Genomic DNA, 12,866 nt, shown 5'->3' with positions numbered 1-12,866 from the left:
CCTCAGCATGGGAGGAGCAGACCTTCTGGCTCTAAGACGCTGATAGATCGATGCCCGTAGCAGGGCTTCTACGTGAATCAACCTCGTTGCGTCGACCGCAGAAAAGAATACACGCAGCAGAGCACACAGAACAGACGACCCAAGTACACGACACAACGCCACAGGCGTTACGTAATGCACGACACAAAACACAAAATGCACAATCCACATGACAGTAATCAGTCACGTTCCATGCCGTAACCAAAAATTTTCTTAATTGTAGTGGCAAAATTTCATATTTCAGACCTTTCTTCCCTGCACAAACTTGCAACCGCCGTCAAATCGGAAAGTTGAGATTCAGAAAATTTTGAGAAATTTCTGTTCTCACAACTTCTTGAACCTCCGTAAAACTGCTATGCCGGCAAGTATTACCTCTCTAATTCCCCTAAAGAAGGAAAACTCTGATTGGAGCATCACTGACGGCTGAGTGCCTAGTTGGGCTAGTTGGTGCAATTTCGAGAATATGAAGAGAAAGCCGCGGGTTGGCGTCTTCCAATGTCCTTTTCCCGTGTCTCATGCTAACGCTTTCTTTTTCAGATCGTCACACAACACACACGACACACAATAGAATGCATGCCACTTATAAAGTGAACGAATCCCTGCGCATTACCTGCGCAATGCTGTTTGAGTTTGTCGTCCTAATGTTTCTTAATTTCCCTTATATCCTCCCTGCTCCTACAAATTAGGGATTTAAGGCGTAGCGTACTACTTCATGACTTGCAACAATTCTCTTATATGGAGACTTAAAACGAGCTTCAAGAGACCCTGCCTTTCCGGGATGTGTGCTATGCGCCTTAGCACAGCACTGTCATGAAGTTGCGAGTTTGGAAACCTCAGCCGCGGCCGGGTTTTTTTTTTTGTTTGTTTTTGAAGTAAGGAAGAAACTGCTCCATAGATGTTTTGTGCAGCGCAGCATTATTCTGGAACGCCATCATCCTTTTTTTTTTCACGTCACAATCGTTTCCATGACTCAGTCACGCTAAAAAAAACAACGAAAAAACCTTTGTGTTTTTTCTATTTGTATTTTTATTCAGTCACCAAACGTCCCGTACCTCACTGCAGGCATCGTGTACGTCGTCCTCATCGTCCTCATCAGCCGTGCTGAATCCAATGCAGAACGAGAGGCACCCCCAAAAAAGAAATACAATTATTGCGGCTCTGCGCCAGCCTCTTAATGCAGTCATAACGAATTTCCCTAATTCACTATGAGACACTCCACAACCCTCAATTATGTTTCGTTCCCTCCTATCTGCTCTAGCATTTGAACTGACACTGGTCGGCAGTTCTGTGTGACTAGCAACCTGCCTTCAGCGTTTTTTTTTATTTCGTGTAAAATTTTCTGAGCTTGCGTTCTCTAATCCACGGTGCATACTATGTGCCGGTCAGCGTGACACCTTTCTTTCTGTATGCTACCCAGGAAATCTGGTTTAAAATGGTTAGCTCTAACACTACATGCCAAGCCCTAACCACAGCAGCCGCATCACGCTCTACTAGACTTCTTTGATTATCGCTCATTACTAACAGTCACTAATTTGTAGAATTTCAGCCAGACTGTGCAATAGGGTGATGTTCATTAGTACTCTCGTCATCATCCGCTTTGATCTCGACGAAAGCGCTCAAGTATTCACGAACTAAATACCCCGATCAAAACTTGGGATGAAAAGAAAATGTGCGTATAAAAACGTGCCAACCGTTCGCTTTCAACGTCTCGCGAGCACTGAAGATATATATATATATATATATATATATATATATATATATATATATATATATATATATATATATATATATATATATATATATATATATATATATATATATATATATATATATATATTGAGCCAGCATTGTTGTAAAGTCACGCGGAGCAGACGGGAAGTGTCCGGGAATAAAAAGCGTTTAGGGAGCAAAGTTCCCGGAGCTCACAATTTCGCGATCTGTGGTCGTCCTCGTCGTGGTGAAATTGCTGCTCGGAATTCAGCAGAGCAGTTCAACGGCCGCCTTTACGATGCAGCAGCCGTAAAGAAATCAGACGGACGGGTCAAGCCACAAAGGAGAATCTCCCCGTCAGGCCCTATAGTGCCGAAACGCGCCCGAGTTCAAAGCTATACAGCTTCCATGGCGGGCAGCTGCTCCTTGTTCCATTTTACGACCTCCCTGAAAAGATTTTGAAGAAGCCGAGATATTTTAGTCTTAAATCTAGTAAACTGCCTTCTTTTTTGCGCGCCAGACAGAATAAGGCTTGTCGGCGTGTTAAGTGGTAAAATAATTTAAAATTGGTGAGACGCAACTTTCGACATTTTCATTCTCTTCACCCTCCAGGACAGCATCCCTTGACGCGTCCCTAAGGTCGTCATTTTACAAAGATTTGATTAATAAAAACGTAACGATTAATAAAAAGTAAGAAAAAAGTAATTCCATATTGCAGCCAGTTTTTTATTCGTTATTCGCTGCAAGCCACGAAGCATTAGTGAGTTTTAACGTAACTCAGCAACATCATAGGTTCAGTGTACCGGTCGGAAACCAATGAAATGAAAAGGCCTCAAACAGAGATGACAAGTCAGACATATAAAGTCAGTGACGTTCGTTCTTCTGTAAAGTGCACTGACTGTTGCTCGTCAATGAGGAACAACAAGCCGGTTATTTCTCATCCATTGATCATTAACTTCTTTGTTAAGCGTTCGCAAAATCACTCTATCATTCGTGTTCTTACTTGTCCACGATAAACATTCTCACATTTGTACGAAGTGATCCGCGATAAGCAATCCTCAACGATAAGCTTTGCAAAATGCCAAAGGCAGAAGGCGACAGTTCAAAGGAAAAATCAGTACATCGCTCTAGTCAAGTCAAGTCAAGTCATCTTTATTTCAACATTACAAGGATGCTAGGGGCGCAGCCAAAAAGCCTATTAACGGCTTGACGACGGGCTGCGCCCCTTACAAAAACTTGTTAACTTCGGCGTATGAGTTGACTATGCAATGAAATATAATTTTAACAGAAACAACAGGGCGAAATGGCACTTTCATATAATGTTTAACTAAATACTGTAGAAAAGGTGACATACGATTGCGGCAAGGAAGAAATAACATACACGCAGTGTGGAAAACATATTTACAGAAATGCACACTTTCAGTGAGGTAATAAAAATAATAGCGTTATCTGCACACTGTAACTATTGAATTGTGTTTAGAAGAAGAGGCAAGGTGTAACTAATGCTCTGCCGTCCGTAATTTGTTCGGGTTTCTGGAATGACGAAATGATTTTTTGTACGAGTGCTGTAATTGTGAGACTTGTGTTCTAGTCTGTAGAGTTCCTTGAAGAAGATAGCTGTGTTTATGGCTGTAGTCCTGTAGCGCCTTAATAAAGTTTGTTCATATTGCTGCGGGATAGGAATTATATTCAATTTACAAAAAATCGCTTCTGTTGGTGCGTCTCGAGAAACGTTGACGATGATTCTAAGGGCTCGTTTTTGTAATCTATGAAGCTTGCTAACATTCGAAAAGGTGGTGGTCCCCCAAACCAAAAAGTGCATCTGCTACTCCCAGTTGTCGTGCTAGCATATCCCCAGGTTGAGCACAAGGAGGCCAGGTGCAAGGGGTTGGCACCTGCATCACCTGTTACTATAATGGCAAAGACAACCTTGGCTAAATTGCGTCATGGCACAAGGCGGTTTTCGACTGCACACGGTAGGACCAAAGACCCATTTCATAAGCAATTCACGCCAGTAGAAGCCGAGCGCCAGGCTGAGGGAAAGCTTGGGCCCGTTGTATCACCGGTAGATACTGGCTATATAGCACGGGTGATCGAATCCCGCACCTGTTGCAGACGAGTCGGATGATCCAATCACTGAGTTAAATGCGGTCAATGGGCTGGGGCCAAAGGTTAGTGGATTTGTGTGTGCTAAAGCAACAGAGTGGGCTTTGAAAAAAGCAATAGTGGACTCCAGGTGACTGACCGACTGGCTGGCGGAACGAGTGGACAGTTGATTGTTCTTTATTATTAAGAAATAACTGGTTGACTAACAAGCGTGTTAAGTATATTAATCGAGTACGTTAATTAATGTAATGTTGAGTATTTTCAAGACTGATACCGAATGTAAGGCCGCCATGGTAGCTCTGTGGTTACGGTGCTCAGCTACTGATCCGAAAAGCGTGGGTTCAATCCCGGCCGCATTTCCCGGCCGGCGCATTTCGATGAAGGCGAAATGCTAGAGGCCCGTGTACTGTGCGATGTCTTTGCACGTGGGAGAATCCCAGGTGGTCGAAATTATCCGGAGTCCTCCACTACGGCGTCCCTCATAGCCTGAGTCGCTTTGGGACATTAAACCGCATTAAGCGATAAAGCCATAAGCCAAATGTAACAGTCTGCGGGCGTTAAATATCGATTAATTAGTTAATTAAGGAAATCAATTCATGATTGATCAATCTACCGGTCGGTCGGTCTCAATGTGCCCTTCTGCACATCATTCTAGCCATCTGCAGGACCTACATAGATCAGTTAACCCGTGCCCTGGAGGAGTGCACAGCCCTGCAGGGCACTCTTCCCTGCTGAGGTGCACCTGCGTGCAGAAAACCACGGTCGCGAAGGGAGCGGCTCTGTCAAGCTAGCAGCCCTCTTTGCTTCGCAACCCGAATACATGAGCGACGCCCTGCTCTGCGAAGCACTCCGTGTATTGAATTTCCGCGCGACTCTTTGGTGCAGCAGGTGGATCCGTCGTCGTTCTTGCATCGCGCTCACTGAGCCACTGCACTTCTGTGCATGCGAATGCATTCAGCGAAATCCGATCGGATATGCGTGATTCTATCCAGTGCTGCATATAAGAGGCGAGAACTGTTGCACTCTCTGCAAGCATGCGCCGGCGATAAGGCGCTGCACACGAGCGAGACACGCGGGAAGAGAAAGCAAAGCCTACCATGAGAGCTGCCGCTCGCCGCGTGCAGCTCGGAAGCTTGCATTCACTCTTCAGGGTGACATAAAAATAAAAGAAAAGGTCCAGCACAGGAGCGCGAGCTTGGGCCCATGCCTTCACTATTTTTCTTCTTTTTTATGTCAGGCGTTCTTTATCGCTGCTACAATATTCTCACATTGGATCAAGAAGGCCGACCGAGGTTGGAAAGCTAGGTTTTTCAGTCCCCAAGAGGATGGCGCGAGTTGGGAAGTTCCGAAAATAAGAGCTCATTGCGCAGTTCGTGAAGAAAAAAAAACAAGCAGTGAACAGATATAATGCAAGCCGATGACGATACAATAAGGCGAGAGAAATCACATGAATGCAAAAAAAAAACATGAAATAAAGAAATCTTCCTCTGGCATCTCGCTGGAGGTGGCTATGTGTTCATGAAACGATATTAGAAACGTACTTGGTGCGCTATAATATATGCTGCCTGTGAAAGTGGAGTACCTGTAGACCCATCTGCACAACCGTTTGTACAACAGAAAGTACACTACAAAGAGTCTCTGTGTCTAAGAGAGAGGGTGGGTGATGCTAACAAAATACCTTTTTTTTTTGTATGCCACTCAACTTTGGTTTCAACTAAACCGCGCTTCGATCGGAGCCGAGATTCCGCGGGGACCAATCGCCACAAGTCTTCGATATGATCCAATTACCCACGCAGCGGCGAAACTGCTGAGCAGAATTAGTATTTGCGAAGTGAGAGCAGCACTACCGTTTCAACTCTAAATGCGGGCAACATTGTGCACATCAGTCTAACTTTGAACTAACGCGGGCGCTTTCTCTTGCACGTCGATTGTTCAAGCAAGGCAACTGCCGCTTAACCTTGAAAAAGACATTCGAAGCCGGTGGTGCCTCGCGTTGTTTTGAGGCGGTCTGCGGAGCTCGCTCTTCTCGCATCACTTTGGATGCCTGTTTTACACTCCCTCTTAGTTTTGCTTTCTCTGGAGTCGTAGTCACGAAATGTGCCCAGGCGTTTGAGGCTGTGCTTGAGAAAAAATCGTTTTACAACAGACGGCCCTTTGCGCTAACTCAGTAGTCTTAAAGTACCAGATTAAACCGGCATAGCTTTGTGTACAGAACCAGAGTATGGGTCCTTCACCAGTTTAACCGTGACGTAGGGTCCCGGTCAACCCAAAATAGCGAAGCGAGATCCTTGCACTCTGATTGCTGCTTTCTTTCGAGAATCTGAAAACATGTCCCAATCTAATCTTTAGTCTATACGATTGACGGCGTCAAAAATAGTCGCGCTGTGTCTTTTTCATTGATTCTGCCGCTTGGAAACTCTATCCTCCCGCACGTGCTCACCCATTTCACGTCGCCTGAATCATTCTATAACGCAGTCTACCCCATAACTGCAGCATCCGCTGCCCACCTGAACAGATTTAATAATGCGAAAGCATTACGTGGCTCATAGACAAGAAAACCCGACGTCGCCCAAAAGTAGAGCCTTACAAAAGTTGCGATTAGTCGAAACTGCGTGACATAATCAAATGCGGAAAAAACAAGAAATGTTAACCTGTAGTCGTCAGCACAAGTACTTACAACTGCACCAACTACAAAGGAAGAGAATTAGTATAGAATTACAATCGAATTGGGGAGAAAAATGAAATTGTAAACGAATTATAATATCATTGCAATTCTTTTGCATTATTCGCACTAAGTTGCTTAAGGAGCCCCGGTAATATTTTTTTAGCTAAGGCAGCGAAGACCTGCTGTCATATCATTAACGACGCAGTGCCGCTCTACAAAATTGCCCACTTCAAGGCATAAGTTCCATTGCGCATTCAGCGACTACCCCCCTCCTTTCATGTAGCGCCTCATCAGGAGACGTGCGATAAATAAACAACAAGTTAGTTCATTATACTACTCGTAGTACTGACTTATGGCCTACTTCGCATTGCTGCACAGTCTACAAATTTCAGCCATTACAGCTTAACCTCCAACAAATACTCAATCAACAACAATATGTCGAGATAATGTCATTCAAACAACTTAAGGAATCTTTTTCCAAACTAAAAAAATAGTACTGTTTTTTTATATATGTTTGCTTCACTGATCTATTATTTCTCGTAACTTAGCAATATCTTGGTTCAGATATGAACGTATGAATCTAAAGTTATGTTCAAATATGTATGCATGATGCATTCTTGTATTATTTCTGATTGTACTGAAAACTAAGCTTGTTTGTTTTGAAAAACTACGCAAAATTATTATTGTACAGTGTCTGCTATTCTCCACCTTTCCATTGTTTCTGTTAACAAATGTTAGTAACTATGTTGGCACTGCCTTGTAGAGGTTTTCTGGGCCATGCCAAGCTGTGATTTATAGCTTTTAGCCCCAGATATCCTTCCAAAATTTTGGTAAAATAAACTGAATTGAATTGAATAAATAATTGTCAGACAACACTCGTTCGTTCACGTGTATAAACGCTTAGTATAAGGATGCAGTCTTTATGATAAACTACACCAACTAGGGTGTAACCAATTAGCCCAACACGGCAAGCACACAATGCATGGGCATGATCGCGTTTCTCATTGCCTGATGGCAGCTGGAGCGTCTGTTTTAGTGCCAACGGATAAGCACAAACACTCCGAGGACTCAGATACCATCTCGGAGCATGAGCGGAATTCACTTGCCCGCTCTTTCAAAGCTGAGAGCTCCCACAAGACGCCGCTCATTTAGCTCGTATACGACTGAAGAGGAGCGGAATGACGGTTACTGGACGGCGGGGAAAAAAAAAACAACGACGCAGGGCTAGAGAAAATGAGAAGGCATTTCAAGTCGATTTCGAATTGTTTCGCTCGGGATCACAGCAATGTCGGCGCTCACAAAAGCGTCGCTGGAGCACGAAGGGCAGAACAGTTGAAACTTTGACGTCTCGGCCGAACTTGACACCGGGCTCGAAGAAGGCGACTTCAAAGAAGAAAAAAAGCAGGGAGACAATGTCAGTTCTTCGAGGACACAAAGGCAGCCAAGATAACGAGGCATAGTCAGCCCCTTCTTTTGACGGTGTTGCTTCATGTTCATAACTTTTTTCTTTTGACGGGTCAAGTGTTTGAAGGTTTTCCTGCAAACGTCGTCAGAGAATTTCTCAAGAGAGCTTCACTGCGGGTACGATAGCATTAATGCAGGCCCTCGCGAGGGAACAGCGTGCGCGAGCCCTTCTTCACCACGAGTCATCTTCCACGAACTCTTTCGCGTGCCGCGATGGACGGCGCCTCGTTATACGCACGCGGGGCATGCAGCGTTGCTTACGCACGAACTAGCACGAGTGACACTCCCCTCCAATCAAGTACCCCCGACCCGCACTGCAGTATTTAATTTGCGCCACCACTCCGTTTCGTCTTTTTCCTGGTATCGTTGCAGGCTCTAATTCGTTTATTTGTTTCGTCAGAAACCCATGGATAATAATAAAAGGTTTTAAGAAATACTTTTTTTGCAATCTGACGTTTTATACTCACAGTCCTTCGTTGCACGTTAGTTTTGTATAAGGGTGCAGGGCGCCAAAGCTTTGGTCACGCAGCGGTTCGCAGTCCATGACTGGTGATGTTTTGATCTGTACTCATGTACGGTCTGGGCTAGAATAATACGAACCACGCATCGAAGGCCAAAATCATGTCATTAGTTACGCAATGAAAATAAAGGCGTGTTTGATACGTATACAAGTAAGCGCCGTTGGTGCGTTTGTAGTACATAAATTCATAAAGAGTTCTCTTTTATTACGCAACGCTAGAGAAAAGTTAGAACGCCATTGCCCGCTAGCTCTGTGCTTTTCCGGGCACGACAGCGCTTTAGTTACGCGTCGCAGGTCTGTAAAACAAAGTTTGGCTGTGTCATACGTACAGGAACGCCCGAATCACTGTGTATCTATGATTTCAACCAGTTTATTTTCCTGCTTCAAACTGGCAAATGCACCAGTCGAGGCGGTCATTCTCGCTTCTGTTTCTCCAGTTGTGTACAGTTTTACTCAAGTGCGGCTGGTGTCTCATACAGGAACGAAAAATAAAGACGTACCCCGACGTTTCTTTTACTTACATGACTCCCGCTGGTTATTAGAAGCCGGTCGTTGAATTTTCATCAGCCTCGGTGTCGTGGTCTAAATCCCTGACAGAACGCAGGGCCCATCTAATAGACGAGTAAAGGCGAGCTGTGAGCAGGCTACAAGAGAGGAAGGAAAGGCGCCGGGTATCACTCGCGCCAATAGACAAAAGAGGAGGGGGATGAGGTTGTGGAGGAAGGACGAGAGGACATGTGTATTCTTACATCAGTACTATGCAAAACGGGCTCCCATTCGCTATTATGCTCGTTAAAGATCCGCAGGTGGTCGAAAGTATCTCAGAGCCCTCCACTACCGCACCTCTTTCTCTCTTTCTTCTGTCACTCCCTCCTTCATTCTTTTCCTCACGGTGCGGTGGGCTTGTCTACCGAGAAGTGAGACAGTTAATGCGCCATTTCTTTTCCTCACAAATAATTTTTCCTATTTTTCACACACACACGCACGCACCCCCCCCCCCCCCCCCCCCCACACACACACACATTTGTCGGAACACGTTAGTCTTGCTGTCGCCACTACATTCATGGCCAGATGGAGCGAGGAACCCTCCATCATTATGATAGAAAATTACGGAAGCCTTGGTCCCCGATTCGGCTTTTGCTTCACAGCAGATTCGTGCACTCGTTCGCCAGAGAGCTAAATATGTTTCACGCTGAAAATTGGTGCCACTCTTTGTGAGAACTCTGGCAATATTTCTTATAGACAGAACGGTAGTAATGCAAATGCATTCACAGATCAGAGTATTCAACAAGCAGCTGCAAGACCAGCCTCTTCCAAAGCACGTTTTTGCCTGCTCAATAAAATGCGGGCGCCAAGAGCCCAGAATCGCTAAACGATCGGCATTGACGGATAGCCACGATAAGAGCGCCTGCGTGGGAGCGATCAAAGAAGGCTTCTCTCAGTTCGTCGGCACTGTCGGGGAATTTTCAAGCACCGCAAGCGGTCGCCAAAATATCCGACTCGTCTTGACCAGGCCCTATCTGGAGAAAGAAAGCCTCGCTGCAAAGCTCCAGTCAACAGAATTTGCATTCTTTTGCGGGGGCCGCTCGAATGTATGGAGATGAAGCTCGGCCTATCTTTAGACGCCGCACAGCTGGGAGAACTGAACCAAGGCAAAGCAGAGCCGAGGCGTGCGTTGGCAAGTGGCAGCTTCTTTTACCCGGTTTCTGTCGAGTCGCGTGCCTGATGAAAGAAATGATTCACCGAGTGTACTGCGGCGGTCCTCATATGCACGCGCACGTAATAATACACATAGAAAACATGACCCTTGAAACTAAACGTGCATCGCCATTCTTTCCACGTTCAGCCACGGACTGGAACAGCCTTCCACACGACATCGCCGCAATCACCTGTCCATCAACATTTGTGAATTGTTTAGAGACTATATTTAACAGCGAACAATTTATGTACCTTACGTGTTTTCTTCGTTTATTAAACCTGATTTATACATGTGACCCACCCCTTATGTAGCACCCCCCATCCCGGAGGCCTTTAAGTAAATAAAGTGAAAAGAATTGAAGTGAAGTGAACCAGCGGGTGCACGTTTAATGGTGTATTGAACAGTGTGTGGTGTTCGTCTCTATTGAGCCTTTGCGAACTTATCAAGAGCGCCTGCACGCACAAACTCAAGGAAGAGCGTAAAACGCTGGGCTGTTTGGTTCATGATGCATAGACGGTGGAACCAGTGAAAACGGATACAGGACAAGAAGTCGGAGGCGCACACACAACACCGCTGGCTGCCGGTGTTGTGTGTGCGCCTCCTATTTGTTGTCCTGCGTCCGTTCTGGCTGGATACACTTTATGTGCAAACACAAGAAAGCGCTCTTCGTGTCTCTTTTCTTGCGTTTATGTCTGCGCTTTCCATAAGTTCAACATCTTTGAGACCAACGCGGAAACGGAAATGACAGGGCAAAGTTTTGAGCTTCCATCTGAAGACCAGTTCTGGAAAGCGATGAGCTCCGGAGCTTGTAAAACATATCTGCTGCAGCCAGAAGGATGGAACCCTGGAACTAGCAGAGCGAACCCCTGGCGCTAGCACAGTGGGGTTTCTAGAAATTTATCCCCAATACCACGTTCACTTCCACGCTATATAAAGAACGCGTGACCTTTGTTAACGATGTGTCAGCTCATCCTTCACCCAGGGTGATTGACTAGCTATGCCAGGCAGATCTTGGGAGTCGACGTTGAAGCCCACACTTTCTGTTGACTCTGGGCACAAGAAATTAATTAGCAGCCGAGCGTGCCTGTCTAACCTAGACAAGAGACAGGCACCTGCAGATAACTCCTGATTAAGTACCGCTGTTTCTAACAAAAGAAATTTATTCATTTACAAAAAAGTCCAGGGTCGGACCGTAGTAGCCTCATTCGCGGTGTGCTCAATGGTTCCGTATTCACAAGCGTCGTCAGCAGTGGCGCGTTCGTGGCAATCTCAGGGCAAATATATACACAATGCATATTTTGGATTGCACGATTATTCGCTTAATACTGACACCACAACAAAGAGGCCACCGGAAAAGCCCGCATGCGGCATGCGGAGGTCATTAGCACACCCCGTCCCGTCGTCAGCCGTTCTGTCCTTGGATTATATATATATATATATATATATATATATATATATATATATATATATATATATATATATATATATATATATATATATATATATATATATATATGTATATATATATATATATATATATATATATATATATATATATATATATATATATATATATATATATATATATATATATATATATATATATATATTGTTGCTATCGTACACCCTAGATCGGCAGTATGCACTCGTATTAGCCCACAGTGGGCTGCATCTTCCCTACACTCCTAATCTGATTCCACAAAGGTTGCGACGAGTGAGGGGAACTTACTGAGAAAGTTTTTAAAAATTTCCCTTTAAACAAGGGAAACAGAGTTGCAGGTACAAAAACGAATAAAATGCATGGAACAACATTCGAGTTAACTTAAGATCATTTCATGTTTAAAAACACTGTTTCACATGTGCACATCCGGAACAGCATGCCGGCTATATTCTGGAGAATATACGAAACCGAGTTCCAGGTACAAGTTCAGCCTCCATCTACCGTTACGGACCTTCTGTTCTGTTCATGTCGTGAGAAAAGCCGCGCACGCGTTAACTCATGGCGGTCGTCCTGTTTTCCTTCGCAGGTACTCTTCCGCAGCGCACCATGACCGCGACAACTCTCGGCTAGGACCTGAAGCGGAACCCAAAGGTTTCCGAGCGGCTGAAGCCAGCGCTCCAATGTCTCCCGATGGAAGCAACGGGTCGTTGGCAGCTCCCCTGTTCACCGAGGACGACGACGACCTGCCCGAGGACTACGACTACGAGGAGTCGGCGTGGCGCTTCGACCTGGCCGACCTGGTGCCCACCGCCGTGGTGTACGGGGCCACCCTCCTCCTGGGGCTGGTGGGCAACCTGCTCATCGTGTACACGGTGGCCCGTTTCCCGCGCATGCGCTCCATCTCCAACCTGTTCCTGGCCTCGCTGGCCTCGGCCGACCTGCTCATCGTGCTGCTCTGCGTGCCGGTCAAGTTCGGCCAGCTCTTCTCCTACACCTGGACGCTGGGGGAGCTGGGCTGCAAGCTGCTCCTCTACGTGCAGCACGTGTCCATGATCTGCTCCGTGCTCAACCTCACCTTCCTCAGCATCGAGAGGTACGGGAGCGAATACCCCAACGAGATCCGTCCCTGTCCTCCTGTCCTTCAGCCCTTCGCCCGTCCAGCCGTGCCTCCTCCAGAATTAAATGCCAAAGGCGATCCCGGCCCGTCTTGAAGAAAATTCGC

At 45.7% G+C, this 12,866-nt stretch overlaps 1 protein-coding gene across 1 annotated transcript in view; it reads left to right on the top strand.

The window, feature by feature from the left end:
- Positions 1-12,866, top strand: part of LOC144111001 (QRFP-like peptide receptor) — a 131,400-nt gene that overhangs the window by 101,248 nt on the left and 17,286 nt on the right. The window contains exon 2 of the mRNA XM_077644084.1: positions 12,231-12,737. Within this exon, the coding sequence (XP_077500210.1) occupies positions 12,325-12,737 (413 nt within the window). The 5' untranslated portion in view covers positions 12,231-12,324. The remainder of the gene's footprint in view (positions 1-12,230; positions 12,738-12,866) is intronic.

The sequence above is a fragment of the Amblyomma americanum genome, chromosome 11, assembly GCF_052857255.1.
Source record: "Amblyomma americanum isolate KBUSLIRL-KWMA chromosome 11, ASM5285725v1, whole genome shotgun sequence".
Lineage (NCBI taxonomy): Eukaryota > Metazoa > Arthropoda > Arachnida > Ixodida > Ixodidae > Amblyomma > Amblyomma americanum.
The sequence above is the reverse complement of the archived record's forward strand: the minus strand, read 5'-3'. Positions and strand labels throughout refer to the sequence as shown.